Source organism: Cherax quadricarinatus, chromosome 1 (assembly GCF_038502225.1).
Source record: "Cherax quadricarinatus isolate ZL_2023a chromosome 1, ASM3850222v1, whole genome shotgun sequence".
Lineage (NCBI taxonomy): Eukaryota > Metazoa > Arthropoda > Malacostraca > Decapoda > Parastacidae > Cherax > Cherax quadricarinatus.
The window spans coordinates 9,565,035-9,585,856 of NC_091292.1; the positions used below are offsets into that span (position 1 = coordinate 9,565,035).

The 20,822-nt window shown below is 37.2% G+C and overlaps 2 protein-coding genes and 1 long non-coding RNA gene across 6 annotated transcripts in view; 2 read left to right on the top strand and 1 right to left on the bottom strand.

The window, feature by feature from the left end:
• The window catches only part of LOC138853816 (uncharacterized), a 463,743-nt gene that overhangs the window by 405,071 nt on the left and 37,850 nt on the right, over positions 1–20,822 (top strand). The window lies entirely within an intron of this gene.
• LOC128687276 (monocarboxylate transporter 12-B-like) lies at positions 108–19,190 on the bottom strand. The gene is made up of 5 exons (XM_070091938.1): positions 18,533–19,190; positions 11,568–11,838; positions 6,300–7,184; positions 3,808–3,999; positions 108–1,320 (listed from the first exon to the last, which is right to left on the bottom strand). Exons 1-5 carry the CDS (start codon positions 18,758–18,760, stop codon positions 1,151–1,153), a joined length of 1,746 nt encoding a protein of 581 aa, XP_069948039.1. The 5' UTR covers positions 18,761–19,190; the 3' UTR covers positions 108–1,150.
• Positions 19,144–20,822, top strand: part of LOC128687283 (monocarboxylate transporter 12) — a 37,785-nt gene continuing 36,106 nt past the window's right edge. For 2 of the 3 annotated variants that reach the window (XM_053774684.2, XM_053774676.2), the window contains exon 1: positions 19,161–19,272. The gene's annotated coding sequence lies outside the window, so the exon portion shown is untranslated. Of the gene's footprint in view, positions 19,273–20,822 lie in introns of all 3 variants that reach the window. The other variant, XM_070092033.1, reaches the window with a different exon arrangement.

A 20,822-nucleotide genomic window follows, 5' to 3' on the forward strand; every position in this document is an offset into this window, starting at 1 on the left:
ATAATAGTGCTGTAGTGGTTATGCTGAATATAATAGGTACATGATGTCACTACTTTAATAGCCTAATCTAGTAATACTATGCTGTCTTGAGTTTATTCTCTTTAAAATGCATGATTTAACAAGATAGTTATAATGGCTGTTGGTAAATGGTTTTGGTTGTCTTGATGTACTTTCCCTATTAAATTTAATCTAAATAGCCAGAATGTATTTAATTAGACCTTAAACAGGCTCACACCGACCCCCACCCCCAAGCTGGAAGGGGTCGCTTCGCTTACCCGTAACTCAAAGTGGCCCCGCCAATCTGAATAGCCTAGGGCCAGGAGACTTCTTAATCCGGCCCTGCACCCAGGTACCTATTTGCTGCTAGGTGAACAGGACAATAGGTGTAAGGAAACGTGTCGAAATGTTTCCACCTGCCGGGAATCGAACCCGGGCCCTCCGTGTGTGAAGCGGGAGCTTTAGCCACCAGGCCAGCGGGCCAGCCTCGAGTAACTAAACTATTTTTTCCCTCTGGAATGCAAGGCTCTGGCGCTGGATCTCTAGTGATTTTGATGAGCTTGAAACCCAACTCTTTAAGAAAACACGTGGCTCTTTTTCCCAAGGGGCCAAGGGACTCTTATTTTACTGGGACGAGGACATACTGGTGAGTCAAGATCTCTTCTTGTTGAGCTTGAGTTCTTCCCTGTGATCAGCAGCTCCATCCTGCCGACCAGCACTAAATGAAACACGTATAGTCCTACACCAGATGACTGCTCTTCGTCCAGGGATATAATGTGATATCACTGGGGAATATGGTAGACGCAATTCAGAGACCATGGTATCCAGTGTATGTACTGTGCCTTGTGTTTTTTCTTCTTTCTTTGGCCATATTCGCCCCTTGGCTTTCTTGCACTTTATTTCTATTGATACTTTCTTTCATTTATTTTAAATATGCTTTATATCTATCGTTTTCCTTAAGTTGTAATTTGCTTTTATTTACTTTTACTTATTTCGTTAATGTTAGTATTTGGTCCTGTTTTTTAAAGAAATTAAAAATAAGAAAAATAAGACTGCGATGCTGACTATTTTAAATGTACTTTCTCCTGTTTCCCCATTGTGATGCTTTCTATGCTCTCCATTTTTTTCTCTCTCAATATCTGCTTCTTTCACTTCATATTTTGCTGTTTGTTTTCTCAGGTTGTTGGTGTTGCTTATCAGCTCTGCGTTGGTCATAGCGGGTGGCGGCGGGCATGAGAAACCATGACAGGGCGCTACACAGGACTGTCCCTCCCATTGCCCACATGCTGATGGCGTAGCTGCGGGTCAAGTCTCGTATGAAACCTGCAGGGAAGACATCAGGGATAAGAACATAAGAACATAAGAAATAATAAACCTGAGGTGAGACAAGAGGAGGAAAAGGCTTCTAGGTGATACAACAGGAAAAAGGTTGATGTTAGGCAAGGAGAAAAGGTTTGAGATAAGACAACAGCAACAACACACACACACACACACACACACACATATATATATATATATATATATATATATATATATATATATATATATATATATATATATATATATATATATATATATATATATATATATATATATATATATATATAACAAGTGAATTTGAAACAGTATCATTGTATCTTATTAATAAAAATAATATATATTAAGTGTTTATTAAAACGCACATGGATGAATAAACTGCGGAGGTCTGCAATATTACGCTGGTTATATACACCGAGAGGTGTATATTTATCAGTGTACAAACGCTGAGTGTTGTCAATAATCGCAATAATAATGATTAAAGTATTCTTGAACGGTGTTGTACAGGTTATGCGTAACCTTAATGACAATCAAGTTGTTGGAAATTTTTAAACTCTGTTAACAAACCGGCAAGTGTTATAAATGCTTTACGTTAGTCCGAAGAACACAAATTATGTTCTTGTCAAGAAGTGCAACACTAGGGCCGACCGCAGCTCTAGTAAAGAGCGAAACTTTGTACTTCAACGTTTCTTTTCCTACCAGAGCTTACACTCTTACATAATATAATTTGTTCTGTGGTCAAAATTGTTTAGAAAAACCGACGAGTTGAAGATTGAGACACTTATGCAACATATGTTGCATATGTTGCATATGATTGAGACACTTATGCAACATATGTTGCATAAGTGTCTCAATCTTCAAAATTGTTTAGTTTAGCATTACGACGCTTCGGTCCCTTCCCAACCTTTAAGAAGCCAATGAGTGAAGGATGGGAAGACAGCCATAAGACAGGACATGTAAAGAAGTAGGGAGAAAATTAGAAGAGAGATGATTATTCTTAATGCGCTCAGTTTTCTAAATATTTCAAGCAAAGGGACTGACTCCTAGGGTTACTTAATCTACAACAAAATAAGATTATTGCTTTGTAGCAGTCTTCTTCTCTGGTCGAGATCGATCGAGCTTAACCTTGCTCAATCTGGATAGGTAATTGTTGGCTTCAGGGCCTCTGTATAGATAAGACAAGACACTGCAACCCTCCGGTAGTTGGCGTTGACTCTGGTGCCCTTGAGAGAACAATGTCAGATCAAATTGTCTCTGTATGACATTGAGGAGGAGACTTCCTTCCATTACACTATTATTGAGCCCGTCAATCTCACCTACCGTCAGATGCCAGATCTCTCAGTCACTGGAGCTACAAATGTCACTCGAACGAGGAAAACACGTTGCATACAAGAAATATTTCTCACACCTAGTCGTGAAGACGACACTGCCAGCCATAAGTGGTAAGGGATTTATCTCACTTGTCTTACTTCCGAGTTTCTACTAACACTGTGGTGGAATTGGCGGCTGACTGGAGGCGGTGGGAGCCTTGTAACTCAAACATAACAAAGGGATGAATTCAACATGAAACTCATCCCGCAAACGTGTCTTTTCTTCAATGTGGTGGGAAGTGCGCTATTCGGAGATCATGGAGAAATTTAAGGATGTAATTTTTTTCAGGTAAATGAAATTATGCTAGACTTACGTTAGGTTGTTTTACGTTAGGCTACATTAAATTTGGGTTAATGTTTAGGCACATATTTAGGTTAGTTTAATTTAGGTTGACCTGTGTCATTTCATGCGTAGCCTGACATCAGCGCCGGCAGCTACTTGGTGGTTGAGGTATTTTGTTTGTTAAGAGAAATTTTTTTTTTCTGCAGCGGATTTTATTTATATAATGATTCGCTCCGTGGAGCTTTTGATCACTTTGATCGAGGTCTTCCTCTGGTTTACATGTCCGCCTCTAAAAGGAGGTTCACTTATCATATTCAAGCTTTCAAATTTTAATGCGAAAACAGTTGATGGCTACAAGGAGACAAGGAGAAACAAGTACAGAATCTTTCTTTCTTTCTTTCTTTCTTTCTTTCTCTCTCTCTCTATCTCTCTCTCTCTCTCTCTCTCTCTCTCTCTCTCTCTCTCTCTCTCTCTCTCTCTCTCTCTCTCTCTCTCTCTCTCTCTCTCTCTCTCTCTCTCTCTCTCTCTCTATCTCTCTCTTTCTCTCTCTCTCTTTTTGTCTCCCTTTTACACAGGGTTCTACAAGGTTAGCGTTCCTAACTATATTTACAAGCTTAAAGCTGTTATCTACATCAGCTCGTTTGAAAGCCTTTTTATTTTTAAAGAGATATACAAATAAGAAACAGGATGGAATTGGAGCATCTTTCTCTCTCACACACACACACTCTACTACTACTACTACTACTGCTACTACTACTACTACTACTAGTACTACTACCACTACTACTGCTGCTGCCGCCGCCGCCGCTGCTGCTGCTGCTGCTGCTGCTGTTACTATACCTATCATGGGTCCGAAGCAGAGGAATCCGAAGGCCACAGCGAAGCTGGTGGCTCCAAACACGGGGGCCAGGCTGTCTAAACCCATAACATCGATCATGGTGATCGTATAGAGACCCATGGTGGCCCCGATACCGCAGCCGAACCCAGCCATCGTTAAGATCTGCCACCTCAGCTCCACCAGTAACGGGAACGCTGTGGAGAAGTCGTAAGTGTTGTTTATTTTCACAGTGATTAAGAGGGGAAATTACGGTGAAATATAACATTAATTAGGCTACTGATGTAAAATAATGTTATTATGATAATTTATAGCAATAATAATAATAATAATAATAATAATAATAATAATAATAATAATAATAATAATAATAATAATAATAATAACAAGAAGAAGAAGAAGAAGAAGAGGAAAACGAAGAAGAAGAATAGCTAAAAGGACATATATCATGTATTCATACTAAAGCAGCATTGAATTGTGGCTCTACAAGGAAGCTTCCTTGACTACGGTGAAGGTTCTAGCTCCATGGAAATATACTTGAAATCCTCTTCCTTTGATCTAACTATTCCCCAATTGCTGTTTGACCCCCACGAGGTGAGCACTACCCATGAATAATAACAAGAGTAAAAACTGAATTAAGGTCCGGGTAGACCACAACCTTAACATCCACTTTCCAACCCTTTCTCGAAATTCCTCTGCATCTCGCATACATCGCAGCCTTTCTACAGGACCAAGTCAGCCCACTCAAGTTATCAGGCACATTTTCAGTATTTTTATTAGCTAGTTAGGGTGAGTCTTAGAACCTACTGACTACACGAGGCTCATTAAGATTGTTTTTGTGAGGTTCGTGTTTGAGCAAATGGCGCAGTAATATACATGAAGAGATTCAGGACAATCGGTTAACTCAGTGGTTCCCAAACTTTTTCAGCTTGTTACCCAATTTAACATGCCACATAAAGCATGTTACCCCTTTCACAAAATGTTGTTATTATTGATATATATGGCTAAATTAAAACACTTGAGATATTTTCTTTTATTTATTGTATTTGAACATTGTGCATCTCTAATGACTATTACCAAAGATGTCAAGAACATCAGTGGGATGGATGGAGTTGCATACTTGAAGCTAGTTTAGGAATTCTTGGCTTCATACCAGCTTATGTCTACCTCGGCTGATGCTCACAGATAAACTGACAGTGTGAAATAGAGGCAGCCTCAGGAAGTGAGTGACGCGTACTGGACAGGTCGATCTGGGCTACTGAGTGACTTTTGTCCTGAAGCATACTTGTCAAAATACTTTTGGGTTTCCACACACTTAGCTATATATTTCTTCTTTTCTAATACTGTATATTAGTTTTTGATGTTTATTGTTATTTGGTTTAACTTTATTACTTACTTATAATAGGTTTACTTTACAACTTTATATACTAAGACAAAGTTAACAATAATCCTCATACCGGGTACTGCATTGTTTTCTTGATTTTCAGAATTCATAACTTTTTTTCTGTCACCCCTCCATTAACCCCCAAAAATGGTTAAATTACCCCCAGGGGGTAATTTACCCCCAGTTTGGGAACCACTGGGTTAACTGGACTTGAGTTTTGGAGGTGGGGTGCTCGCTGCCTGCACTACAAAAGATGACTGGAGGAGATGTTGCGGTTCGGTAGGTCATTGTCTAACCATGTTCATATACTTCTCGATAGACTGCTAGACAGTGAGAGATGATGAGTGTGTTTTCTTTGTTGTCCTACTTTGGTGGTGAGCGACCATTGTATACAAAAACGAATAAGAACAGTGAGAATTGGCTAAATTCTTTGAGGTTATTTTCATTTAAATCGGTATGAAATGGTTCCATGGAAACGATTCAGTGTTGCGAAAAAGAGTGCAAGGAAACGGTGGAAGTTTCTGGCTTAACAAGGAATAGCTTAAAAAATCCATTCAGAATACGAAGTGAGTAGAGGCAGATGTGAACAGAGGCAACACAAGAACGAAAGAGACCGAATCTCATGGCACGCAATCGGAATCTTGTAGGTAATAATCATTGTTTTGGTTTCAGTAATTGTGCTCTGAACGATGGCAGCCTGGACCGGGCTAGTTCAAGCCAGAAAAGGCTTTGTCTGGTTATGGGCTGACGTACAGAGGCGGCAGACAAGCGAAGGTAGGCTGCTGGTATTCGCGCTTGTGCCCTTGAAAGAAGAATAGGAAATCAAGACGTCTGTAAATGAACTTTAAATATTGATCTTCGGTCATGACACTGTGTCTCCACATCCCATTTTCATTACAATATCCTGCGACACTTTGATTTAAGGCAGAGACTGAATTATATTCCACCTCACGCCTGTCAAATACAAAAGAGAGAGAGAGAGAAAGAGAGAGAGAGAGCGAGAGAGAGAGAGAGAGAGAGAGAGAGAGCCTTTGCTTGCCTTTCACTGACTGGCAAAGGACCACTGGAATCACCAACTACACAACTACATTCTAATCTATATTATTGCCTTACTGAACATGGTAAGTGAAGTTACGACAAAGCCGGAGACATAGCAGGCGCGCTTGTTGAACCTTGGGAAGTCTGAGAGCGAAGACACCACCACTCTCAAGAGAAGGTTACAGATAGATGAGATGGAGATGCACCAAGCCGAGTCCTCCAGACTACGCCCGGCAGCCTGCATCGCAAAGGGCACAATCATCATAAAGTTGAAGTATCCGTTGAGGAAACAGGTTCCGTTTAGAGCAAGGATGCAGACTCTTGGAGAACGAAGAATAGTTAGATCTTTAGCAGTGCCACGGACTATTCTGAGAAAAGTTTTGGAAATGCAAAACGAAGAGGATCTGTTGGAATCCTGGACGTAGGGATATGGTTCTTCAATTAATTCACTGACGGGTATAGTTCCGACGCCGGCTATGTCTATTGTTGATATACAGAGAGACGAGCTGTTTCGAGAAATGCTCGAAGCTTCGGCACTGTGTAGTCCTCCGCGTTGCTTCTTTAACATAGCAAATGGCATCAAGTCCTGGTCACCTTTACTCTCGTTACATGATATCTGTGAGTTCGAGGCAGCTGAGTTTCTTTTGGCGTTCTGCTCACACAGCAACGCTTCATCCTCCTGAGGAAGACTCACTGCCTCTCGACGAGTTTTTTTTAAGTGCCATTCGACTGGATGAAAGAAACAAGCTCCCACACAGCTGTTAAGAATGAGGGCTCCAATGATCAAAGTTGCTCCTTTAAAGCCGTACTCGTCTTGCAGGAAGCGAGCGACTGGTGGCCCCACAATTTGGCCCATGCAGATCCCAGCCATCATTATAGAGTTAGCCACTCCGCGCTTGCGATCGAAGTAAAGTGGCAATATAATGAAGCACAAACTCACCGCAATCCCTGCGCCGATACCTGTTGACGTATAGTTAATCAGAAAACAAAAAATAAAATAGATTGATTTAAAAAATCATTATAAATAAAGATAAAGAACCAGTTTTAATGTTCTGTATCTTATCAATAAAGAAATAAATAAATTAAATAAATAAATAAATTAAATACACACACACACACATATATATATATATATATATATATATATATATATATATATATATATATATATATATATATATATATATATATAAGGAATTCGCGAGAGCAGGCGAAATATACACAAACACTGATCTCTGGCTGAAGGAGACTCGAACCTACGAACCTTAGGACAAGGTACGCAGTGCTTTACCAATCTACCCACACTGGACAACACCTTGGCGTGTAGCTTGCGCTACACGTTTGATCCAAGGCAGCCAGCTTTCAGGGAGAAGGCTTACAGCTTTTCATCTCATCCTGCATGCATCAGCCTTACTAGAGATTTGAACAATGCAAGGAATTCGCAAGAGCATGCGAAATATACACAAACACTGATCTCTGGCTGAAGGAGACTCGAACCTACGAACCTTAGGACAAGGTACGCAGTGCTTTACCAATCTACCCACACTGGACCAATACCTTGGCGTGTAGCATAAGCTACACGTTTGATCCAAGGCAGCCAGCTTTCAGGGAGAAGGCTTACAGCTTTTCATCTCATCCTGCATGCATCAGCCTTACTAGAGATTTGAACAATGCAAGGAATTCGCAAGAGCATGCGAAATATACACAAACACTGATCTCTGGCTGAAGGAGATTCGAACCTACGAACCTTAGGACAAGGTACGCAGTGCTTTACCAATCTACCCACACTGGACAATACCTTGGCGTGTAGCTTACGCTACACGTTTGATCCAAGGCAGCCAGCTTTCAGGGAGAAGGCATACAGCTTTTCATCTCATCCCCTGCATGCATCAGCCTTACTAGAGATTTGAAAATTGCAAGGAATTCGCGAGAGCAGGCGAAATATACACAAACACAGATCTCTGGCTGAAGGAGACTCGAACCTACGAACCTTAGGACAAGGTACGCAGTGCTTTACCAATCTACCCACACTGGACAATACCTTGGCGTGTAGCTTGCGCTACACGTTTGATCCAAGGCAGCCAGCTTTCAGGGAGAAGGCTTACAGCTTTTCATCTCATTCCCTGCATGCATCAGCCTTACTAGAGATTTGTGTATATTTCGCCTGCTCTCGCGAATTCCTTGCATTGTTCAAATCTCTAGTAAGGCTGATGCATGCAGGGGATGAGATGAAAAACTGTAAGCCTTCTCCCTGAAAGCTGGCTGCCTTGGATCAAACGTGTAGCGTAAGCTACACGCCAAGGTATTGTCCAGTGTAGGTAGATTGGTAAAGCACTGCGTACCTTGCCCTAAGGTTCGTAGGTTCGAGTCTCCTTCAGCCAGAGATCAGTGTATGTATATATATATATATATATATATATATATATATATATATATATATATATATATATATATATATATATATATATATATTAAACAAGTCGGCCGTCTCCCACCGAGGCAGGGTGACCCAAAGAGAAAGAAAATCCCCAAAAAGAAAATACTTTCATCATCATTCAACACTTTCACCTCACTCACACATAATCACTCTTTTTGCAGAGGTGCGCAGAATACAACAGCTTAGAAGTATATACGTATAAAAATACACAATATATCTCTCCAAACTGCCAATATCTCAAACCCCTCCTTTAGAGTGCAGGTATTGTACTTCCCATTTCCAGGACTCAAGTCCGGTTATATAAAATAACCGGTTTCCCTGAATCCCTTCACTATATATTACCCTTCTCACACACCAACAACTCGTCAGGTCCCAAATACCATTCGTCTCCATTCACTCCTAACACGCTCATGCACGCTTTGCTGAAGTCCAACCCCCTCGCCCACAACACCTCCTTTACCCCCTCCCTCCAATCTTTTCGAGGACGGCCCCTACCCCGCCTTCCATTCCCTACAGATTTATACGCTCTCCATGTCATTCTACTTTGATCCATTCTCTCTAAACGGCCAAACCACCTCAACAAACCCTCTTCAGCCCTCTGACTAACACTTTTATTAACTCCACACGTTTTCCTAATTTCCACACTCCGAATTTTCTGCATAATATTTACACCACACATTGCTCTTAGACAGGACATCTCCACTGCCTCCAACCGCCTCCTCGCTGCAGCATTTACAACCCAAGCTTCACACCCATATAAGAGTGTTGGTACTACTATACTTTCATACATTCCCTTCTTTGCCTCCAAAGATAACGTTTTATAACTCCAGGTAACCAGGTATCCACATATACCTCAATGCACCACTCACCTTTTTTCCTTCTTCAATTCTATGATTAAGCTCATCCTTCATAAATCCATCCGCCGACACGTCAACTCTCAAATATCTGAAAACATTCACTTCTTCCATACTCCTCCTCCTCAATTTGATATCCAATTTTTCTTTATCTAAATCATTTGATACTCTCATCACCTCCCATTTATATATATATATATATATATATATATATATATATATATATATATATATATATATATATATATATATATATATATATATATATATATATATATATATATATATATATATATATATATATATATATGTCGTGCCGAATATGTAAAACTGGTCAACTAGCAAGAACTCATTTAAAATTAAGTTCTTTCTAAAATTTTCTCTTATACGTTGAAAGATATATTTTTTTCATTAATGTTGATGTAAAAATTTATAATTTTGCACCAAAAGGAACTTAGAAAACTTACCTAACCTTATTATAACAAGCGCAATTTATTTTAGCCTAACCCAACTAAATATATTTTAGATTTGTTTACAATAATTTAATACTAAACAAACACAGTGAAATATATTTTTTTCGTTAGGTTCAGAATGATTTTGGCGAAATTATTGCATACACAAATTTTCACTTGTGCTATATGGCAAGATGAACGTTGCTATTTAAGCCAAGATCGCAAGTTCTGCCTATTCGGCACGACATATATATATATATATATATATATATATGTCGTGCCGAATATGTAAAACTGGTCAATTAGCAAGAAATCATTTAAAATTAAGTCCTTTCTTAAATTTTCTCTTATACGTTTAAAGATATATTTTTTTCGTTAATGTTAATGTAAAAATTTATAATTTTGCACCAAAAGAATCTTAGAAAACTTACCTAACCTTATTATAACAAGAACAATTTATTTTAGCCTAACCCAACTAAGCATATTTTAGATTTGTTTACAATAAGTTAATATTAAACAAACACAGTGAAATATATTTTTTCGTTAGATTCAGAATGATTTTGGCGAAATTATTGCATACACAAATTTTCAATTGTCTTACTGGCAAGATGAACGTTGCTTTCTAAGCCAAGATCGCAATTTCTGCCTATTCGGCACGACATATATATATATATATATATATATATATATATATATATATATATATATATATATATATATATATATATATATATATATATATATATATATATATATATATGTCGTGCCGAATGGGCAGAACTTACGATCTTGGCTTAAATAGTAAAGCTCATCTTGCCATATAGGACAAGTGAAAATTGTGTATGCAATAATTTCGCCAAAATCACTCTTAACCTAGCGAGAAAAATATATTTCACTGTGTTTGTTTAGTATTAAATTATTGTAAACAAATCTAAAATATATTTAGTTGGGTTAGGCTAAAATAAATTGTTCTTGTTATAATAAGGTTAGGTAAGTTTTCTAAGATTCTTTTGGTGCAAAATTATAAATTTTTACATCAACATTATATATATATATATATATATATATATATATATAAATATATATATATATATATATAAATATATATACAGATATATATAAATATATATACATATATATATATAAATATATATACATACATATATATAAATATATATACATGTATATATATATATGTATATACACATATATATAAATATATATACATATATATATAAATATATATACATATACATATATATGTATATATATAAATATATATACATATATATATAAATATATATATATATATATATATATACACTAAACAATTCGCAAACAGGCTAAATTGTTTGCAAACATTATCGCTTATTTCACAATAGGATTTGTGCACTCTGATGCCGAGTTTGGAGGGTCGAGTCCTACTGTGGATTGAGAAGTAATGATTGTATACATATAAATGTAGGATTATTTACTATCATTATTTTCATTGCATCATATCATGATTCATGAATCTAAAGTAATTATAAGTTTACAACAATTTTCCTGAGATCAAACTGGCGTACTTAGGTCACAAAATACAATAATATGACACACGTACCACTTAAGAGAGAAATCGAGAAGAAAAGGAACTCAGGACAAGGAGAAAAGGCAGAGATAACGAAGGCGATGCTGGTCAACACAGAGCTTAAGATTCCGACCTTCCTCCAGCCTAACTCTCCGATGAGCGGCCGCGTAACCAGTGCCATTATGTTCCAGATGAAGCACTGGACGCTGAAGATCCAGGCTGTGGTGGTCGAGGTCGCTCCTTCCTCTATCAGGTAATGTGAGAAGAGCACCCCAAAGCACGGCATAATCATCGGGATCAGCAACTGTGGAGATTTTTATTACTGTATTATTATTATTATTATTATTATTATTATTATTATTATTATTATTATTATTATTATTATTAGTAGTAGTAGTAGTAGAAGCCGTAGTAGTAGTAGTACTAGTAGTAGTAATAGTAACAGTAGTAGTAGTAGTAGTAGAAGTCGTAGTAGTAGTAACCAGTAGAGGAGAAAGACTTAGCTCCCACTGACTTCCCAGATGAAGTCAAGCGTTTGTTGACTCTGTTGAACAAACGTCGTAAAGCCATTGCTTTACCAGGTGAGAAGATGGGTATAACGAACTTATTGTCCCATTGTATTCCACTTGAACCTGGTACTAGACCTATCTACATACCTGCGTACAGAATGCCTCATTCACAAGTTGCTGTCGCAGAAGAATTGATCAATCAAATGCTTGATGATGGAGTTATTGCACCTAGCAATTCCCCTTGGAATGCACCCTTGATACTAGTACCTAAGAAGGATGGTACTTGGCGTCCAGTAATTGACTTTAGGAAGTTAAATGCGAAAACCATTCCAGATCGCTTTCCACTCCCTGTACTGGGTGATCTTTTACGTAATATCGGAGATAACAAAGTCTTTTCAACCCTGGATTTGTTACAAGGGTTTTGGCAAGTCCCTCTTCACGAGGACAGCCAAGAGCTAACTGCATTCTCCACTCCTACAGGTCATTATCACTTCCTCCGTATGGCATTTGGATTACGATCTTCCCCTATCACGTTCTCAAGGCTCATGACTAATATCTTTAGAGGTCTCATAGGTAATGCACTTATGGTGTACTTAGATGACGTAATCGTCATGTCTAAAGACGTGGATACACACTTGAAAAGACTTGATGTAGTACTTGGTAAGCTTGAAGAAGCCAATTTAAAGATCAAACTGTCAAAATGTCAATTTTTCAGATCAGAAATTAAGTTTCTTGGTCACGTAGTCACTCCTAGAGGGGTTACGACTGACCAAAGTAAAGTAACTGCAGTACTAAATTTTCCAATTCCCAAAACTGCTGATGCCGTAAGATCCTTTGTGGGCTTAGCAGGTTTTTATAGATCTTTCATTGCCAATTTTTCTTCCATAGCTGCTCCTCTAACTGAGTTGCTTAAGAAAGATGCTCCTTTTGTTTGGACCTTCCGTCAAGAAAGAGCATTCCAAACTCTAAAAGAAAAGCTAACTTCTGCTCCAATTTTGAAATTTCCAGATTTTTCTAAGCCTTTCTATCTGACAACTGATGCTAGTTCAATTGGCATAGGTGCCGTACTAGCTCAGAAGACCGATGGCAAGTACAACGCAGTTGCATTTGCTAGCCGAGTCCTTACGAAGGCTGAACGTAATTATACAGTAACTGAGCAAGAAGCTTTAGCAATAGTATGGTCTTTAAAGCACTTCCGAGACATTATTTATCAGTACTCTGTTCATGTCTTGACAGACCATGCTCCACTGATACCCTTATTCCAGAACAAACAACCTACTGGAAGGTTAGCTAGATGGACCTTGACTATCCAAGAGTTCAATCCCACCACTGCCACCATTTATCATGTGGGAGTTCGACTCGTGGATTTGGTAAGAAATACTCATGTAGGCTGTTATTACGTATAATTACTGATATGTGGAGAGAGCCCTTGCCAGCCGTACCTATCTCCTTGCTCACACACGTAACACTGACTGGCCGCCCACAGTACCGTATGTGAGGGGGCCTTTGATACTGCTGAGGTCAGCACAATATGAATTCAGATAGTGACTCAGGCAGAGACGGTAGTAGTAGTAGTAATAGTAGTAGCAGTAGTAGTAGTAATAGTAGTAGCAGTAGTAGTAGTAATAGTAGTAGCAGCAGTAGTAGTAATAGTAGTAGTAGTAGTAGAAGTCGTAGTAATAGTAGTAGTAGCATTATCAGCATTATTATTATTATTATTATTATTTTTATTATTATTGTTGTTGTTGTTGTTGTTGTTGTTGTTGTTGTTGTTGTTGTTGTTGTTGTTGTTGTTGTTGTTGTTGTTGTTGTTGTTGTTGTTGTTGTTGCTGTTGTTGTTGTAGTTGTTGTTGTTGTTGTTTCTGTTGTTGTTTTTATTATTATAATTATTATTATTATTATTATTATTATTATTATTATTATTATTATTATTATTATTATTGTTATTAATAGCAGTACTAGTAGTAATAGTTTTAGTATGTACGACTGCACGATATGAAAGAAACATGCATTTCAAGGCTGAAACTAATCATGCCTGATCGGAGAGCTAATGATCGGTATATATCTTATAGTATAGCACAAAAAAAAAGTTTTTTATAATCTGTGTGTAAATCCATTTCTTTTTCTTTTAAGCAGAGCTTGCGGCCTTAGCTTATATGACAACGGTATTTGTGAGAAGCAGGAAAACTGTTAATTCACAAAAACTTGGCTGAACATCAAGACCTTAATATATTTAACTGATGTCAATAAAGTAAAATAAATTCAGGAAGATTCATCTAGACAGGGTGACCTACTAAGACAAAGTGACCCTCCAAGGCAGGGTGACCTACTAAGACAAAGTGACCCTCCAAGGCAGGGTGATCTACCAAGTTAGGGTGTTCCATATAACACAGGTTATCTTACGTGTTTTATCTTATCTAAGGCTATTTTTCTCCGTGGCATGTGGAGATGTATACAGCACCTTGAGAATATAGTGTATGTGTGACGAGTTGAATCGCAAACGCTGAGAGTTTGCCACAGAACATATACTGTAGATATTATTATAATTAATATTATTGTTATTAGATCAACGATGATTATGCCACATTTACGACAGTCACTTAAAAAAAATCTACTATTTAAACCACTTTATGGTGGAATACTATATAGCCGAGGTGGACCTGGCCGTAGCGGCCATGATTCTCGCAACCATCAGTTGACAGTCAATAGCTAATCTATTAAAAATACTTGCAAAATGTAATTTGATGGTGAAGCTTCATAGAAAATAGTTCAAATTTGGTTCAGTTGTTGTAGTTCGTTCAAGTAGTTGTGCAGGTTGCTAGCATGTTTTGTTAGGAATAAAAGTAGCAAAACTTACGTGCGTAGCAAATCTATATACGAAAGGAAATTCAGATCCTCATCCCGATAGCAATCAGAAGGTTGTGCAATAAACGTCAACAATGTAGGCACCAATACACAACGTATGAAAAAATATCCAGAAATATGGAAAAAACGTAATATATTTTTATCACTTACGAAATATAAGTCAACACCTGTTGAAGTACGTGCGTCTTTCGTGACGTGATATAATTAGACATACCCCCAAAACCACTTTACAATGGCTACCTGATATTTTTCTCCTTCCAAGATTTAAATTTATAATTTGAGAATGTCTCATCCGACTGGCTTCAAATTTACGACTCTCGTGTGCTGTAAGCAAGGAATGAATCATGCAACTATTGGCATTGCAGATGCCTTCTAGCCAGTGCTATATAAACCATACCCAAGTTTGGTTTCCTTGTGATAAATTGTGAGACGCTTTTCCGATTATCTTCGAACTTTCAACACAGGTGTAAACTGGACAGAGAAAAAGTTGTAGTGTATTGGTGCCAAACTTAAACTTTTTTAAATGGGATAATAGTTTTAACTCTAAAATATCTTGACTGTGCCTCATCTGAACGATTTTAACTCTGGTAGTCGATGCATCTTACGAGAAGCATAATAACCTGTAAGTTTAGACTGTGTAGTTACAAATTTGTTAATTTACTAATTAACTAATTTATTTCCTTAGTTTCAAAAAAAAAACTTTTATCGCTGATGCGTCTTACAGTCCAATTTTGCAAATTATATTTGTAAAATTTTTGGAATATCATACACAATTTTTTGGAACAAATGAATATGGATATCAATACCAAAAATAAAATGGAACTTCACAATACGTAGTTTAAAAAATACAATACATAATTTATTACACAAATCCCTTTAGCGTTTTAGAAGGTACTAGATTTTATCTAAAACCTAAAATAAATTTTAAATATCCCTTATTATAAAATTAGCCATTATTCATTTTTATAGTGCTATGGTCCCGTAAGTATAAGGCATGGGAATATAATTTGTGAAATTTTCTTTAAGACCACTTTGTGGTTTTAATGATATAAACGGAAGATGACTGACTACCTCAACTACTGTTTGCTGTATATACTATTTCTATTACGTCCATGTATTGTTTTGTACTGATGAAGCCACTGGATGGCGATACGTCTACAAGTAAAAGATACCCAGATTTTTCACATGTGTCTAATTCATCATTGCGGGAGATGTATGTTGAGTTTCACAAGCGCCAAATTTATTGTATATTGATAAATGGTTCAAAGGACTGAGAGGATGATGAATTAGTTTATCATTCTCCAGCACGGCCGTAAGCCAGCCTATAATTTAATATAGTGGTCCGGTTTTCTTTGTGGATCGTATGATAAATTATAGATACGATAATACAAAAACGCCCCTTCAGAGATAATAAAGAGAGATACACAGTAGTATTTCATGATTATAATTATAACTATAATTTTTAAAGGGGTGGACCGGTAAACCAGCGGAAGGCCTCAGTCTGATGACTAAAAGCTCCAGCTGCGGGTCATCGACTACGACCCGCTTCAGGAAGCACTTATCCTATTTCCTGACGAATCTTACCTCACCTATCTTACCTATGCTGATCGGCTTCAAACTACTAATGCTGAAGTGTATTACATAAAGGAAAATTCGGATTATTACAGCTCCTGGCCCTCGTAAGTGCGTTGATCTTAGCTCGTGATTCGTTTCAGGTTGTTAAGGCAATAGTGATAAACTTGTTGAGTACCCCCGGGGGATTGAACCACTTATCGTCCTTTGCAATCGTGTCATTACGATTTCTTGAGTCGAGTCGTGATAAACTTGTTGAGTGTGGGGAAACCACTTATCGTCCTCTTGAAGGTATTAATAATAATAATAATAATAATAATAATAATATTATTATTATTATTATTATTATTATTATTATTATTATTATTATTATTATCATTATTATTATTGTTGTTGTTGTTGTTGTTGCTGTTGTTTTTGCAGCCATGGGGGAGTGCTAATCCGCGTTTCATTTTTTTCACGTGATGAACCAGTTAGCCAAGGAAAAGCAGGACTTACAAGACCACAATCACCGCTTGAACAAGTCACATGACAAGACCCGTATCAACTGAAATTTTCTTTTACGAATAACTTTTTTTTTTTTTAATTCCAGATATGTGACGTGACTGTAGGTGGAGATACACTCGCTAGGAGCGACAAAGAAATGAGCTCGATTTTTTTTCTACAATCTTATCTTATGTATGTGAGTATATATGTATATAAGATATAGATGTCAGTAAGATATGTATGTAAGATACGTGCAAATGTTGGGTATCATTAATATTGAAACGTTTCTTCCCCTAAATATTAAGTTTCTTCAGTCGAATACAGAAGTGACTTAACATAGTGTCATCAGAAGCAGCAACGAGGTAAAGATGAAACGATCAGTCCAATAACCTTGAGGGTTGATGGACTTCTATTGAACTGATTTTTCTCCATCTAGAAAATCACAGTGCTTTATAGCTAACAGGATCAGCTATCTTGGATTCCTCCTGGGAGTATCCTTGTATGCTAATAAACAGCGAAGAGTTAACGGGGTGGGTAGCGATTAGTTAGACGCTATCTGTGCTGCCCATCATAGCACCGGCACTACTGAACTCATCTTATGACGAAAAACACCGTCCGATAACTATCGCTAAAGAATAAATAAACAGCGATGTGCTAAGAAGATGATTCACTGATTTTTATAATCCAAGTAAACATGGCTTCAGATAAGTAATGTCTTTTTCTTGCAACTATCAGGTTACCTTAAATTGACGGTGACGTTGGAGATTAAAATGAAAGAGTGTGAATGACCAATTTTGCGGAGACATTTGACATATCACCCATAGAAAAACACCTTATAAAATGGGGATAATATGTATAAGAGTCGAAGTAGGGTAATTTATTTTCAAATTTCTGAAAGACAGGTAAGGAAAAGTGATAATAAATGAAAGAAAATCCAGCTTAAGAACTGTGGTTATATATTTTTCTTTCTCGTCCCTACAGAGGAAAACATTCAAAACAGTAATTTTTTTGTGGACGTTGCCAAAATAAGTATTAACACTGCTTTTGAAGTCTTTCACTAGGATAAATAAAAAAAAATGGCCCCCCCCCAAAAAAAAAGGAACTGAAAACGACTATACGATACAAAATACTAGCAGTTCCTACCATAGAATGGAGGATAGACGTAAACAGTCTAACCTTAACTTGAGAGAGCACAAAGAAGAAAACATAGCTTAACGGCCAGGAAAATTATAAATTATATATCTAAAACTTTTCCAAGCAAGAGATGCCACGTAATTGATAGTGCACTTAAAAATACTTGTGCTGTTTAGTTTAGAATACAGTTTTTTCTCGTCTCCTTTTATTAGTGGCGAGAAATCTAAACTAGTTCGTAAATCCCTTAACTTACTAGAAGTATCTCATAGAAAAGAAAATAGTAGAAGGACAATTCTTAAATCTATAAACTAAAATAGAAACTTGCTGAGATGAGAGAGGAAATGCAGAAAAAAAGCAAAACAAAATTAAAGTGTGCGTATGTGAATTACTTATGAATTATTCCAGGCACGGACATCGAACTGCATAACTTACGCTGATGATGAAGGTGCCAAGAGCAACAAGCCAGCCCCAGCCACCGTCAGGAGGTCTCATCTCTCCGTCACCGTCGCTGTTAAGTCCTGCGTCACGGCACTTCTCGTTGTCATTGATATCATGTGGTAACTCCACTGACTTGCTCATGTTCTCAACCTTGACGATCTTGTCCACACTGGCACTGCTTGGAAAGATAACTTTGCTGCCTCCGTCGTGTAGCTCTGTCATTTTCCCTTGCCTCGGGCAGCCGAGCGAATGTAGAGGTTCCGAAACGATTTCGTATGCTTGCCTAGAGTTTCGATAAATATCGTTCAGATCATTTAGCTTGATTGTATTATTTATTAATAATATTTAATAATGGCAGGTATTTGCTACGTATATATAGTCAGATACAAATATTACATACAGTATATAGCCAGTCAGTTACTCATCTAACGGCAAGAAGCAAACGTTTCACTGTCTTCATAAACGTTCTTTGCCCACCTATGTTCATAAAACGTTTAAAAGCCTTGGCACAAAGTCGTCTATCTGATTTAAGAAATCTCAAAGCAGCATCAACACGCTGATTGCATCATAAGAGAGTGACGTGTGTACGTGTATGTACCGGCCTCCAGTGCTCGGCTAGCTGCTTAGTGTTTCACTTGACAGTGTCGGAGATGCTTGCGTAGGTCCCAGGAGACTGTTGGCGAACATGTGAGCTGTCTGCTCCTTACTTTACTTTACTTTGCAGTATGGAAGAGGTTTGTATGGTCCCAGGAGACTGCTGGCATGCGTGTGAACCCTCTGTTCATCGCTTCACTGGACAGAGAGCTGATTGCATGTATCCTAAGTGACTGTTCGTCTGCGACTGCTCCCTGTCTTCCATTGCATCCCCTTGCCTGTATCCCGAAGGTCAACACAATTTCGTATTCAAGTGCATCCTAATCGCTTGAACATCATACCGATGTGAGAAGGACCAACTTGAGTGCATATTTATGACAAGGATACGTAAATGTGACGCTGGTTACACTAACCAAAATGTTTTTAGTCTTGTAAGAGAAATGTCAGCAGTGTGTGATCTAAGAGGCTCAAAATAACCTCGGGCTGTCCTCACATGAATACCAGTTGTGTTGTCAACAAAAAGTTATAATGAGACGTTAGTGACTGTATGGTAACTACAATGTAATGTCTACGTGATCAAAAAATCCCGTAAACCACTGTTATCTACTTATTTCTTTCATTTGTTGAAAACATGTTAGTTTCGGTATTACACAAATGTTATCACACACACACACACACACACACACACACACACACATACACATACACAAACAGATACACACACACACACACACACACACACACACACACACACACACACACACACACACATATATATTATATATATATATATATATATATATATATATATATATATATATATATATATATATATATATATATATATATATATAGTATATATATAATATATATATATATATAGTATATATATATATAATATATATATAGTATATATATATAATATATATATATATAGTATATATATATAATATATATATATATAGTATATATATATAATATATATATCTATTTTTTTTTTTTTTTCAACAAGTCGGCCGTCTCCCACCGAGGCAGGGTGACCCAAAAAAGAAAGAAAATCCCCAAAAAGAAAATACTTTCATCATCATTCAACACTTTCACCACACTCACACATTATCACTGTTTTTGCAGAGGTGCTCAGAATACAACAGTTTAGAAGCATATACGTGTAAAGATATACGACATATCCCTCCAATATATATATATATATATATATATATATATATATATATGTATATATATATATATATATATATATATATATATATATATATATATATATATATATATATATATATATATACATATAGGCCAAGTGTCTACTACACACACACGAACACAGGCCAGTGAGGAGGCGGGGCCAGGAGCTGTGAATGGACCCCTGTAACCACAAGTAGGTGAGTACAACTAGGTGAGGTGAGTACATACACACAAACACACACCGCAACTAGGTGAGTACACACACACACACACACAAACATATACCACTCAAACACACTACGCCAAGTGTCTATCGACCAGTCCCTTTGACAATTAGTAAATAAATGAATACACTCATACTCTGCCCCCGCCAACCACATGAACCGAGACCATTTTCTGAACACTAGATTCGAGGAATAGCGTCTTGTCAAGAAAGAGTAAAGCATTGACTGACTGAGTTGACCAGTAGTAACTTTATGCGCGGTGGACG

Coding starts and splice junctions, on each gene's coding strand:
- LOC128687276 (XM_070091938.1), bottom strand. CDS start 18,760: ATGACAGAGCTACACGACGGAGGCAGCAAAGTTATCTTTCCAAGCAGT. Junction 7,185..11,567: donor CTCGATTTCTCTCTTAAGTG/GTACGTGTGTCA, acceptor ATACGTCAACAG/GTATCGGCGCAGGGATTGCG. Junction 1,321..3,807: donor CTGCTTCGGACCCATGATAG/GTATAGTAACAG, acceptor TCTTCCCTGCAG/GTTTCATACGAGACTTGACC.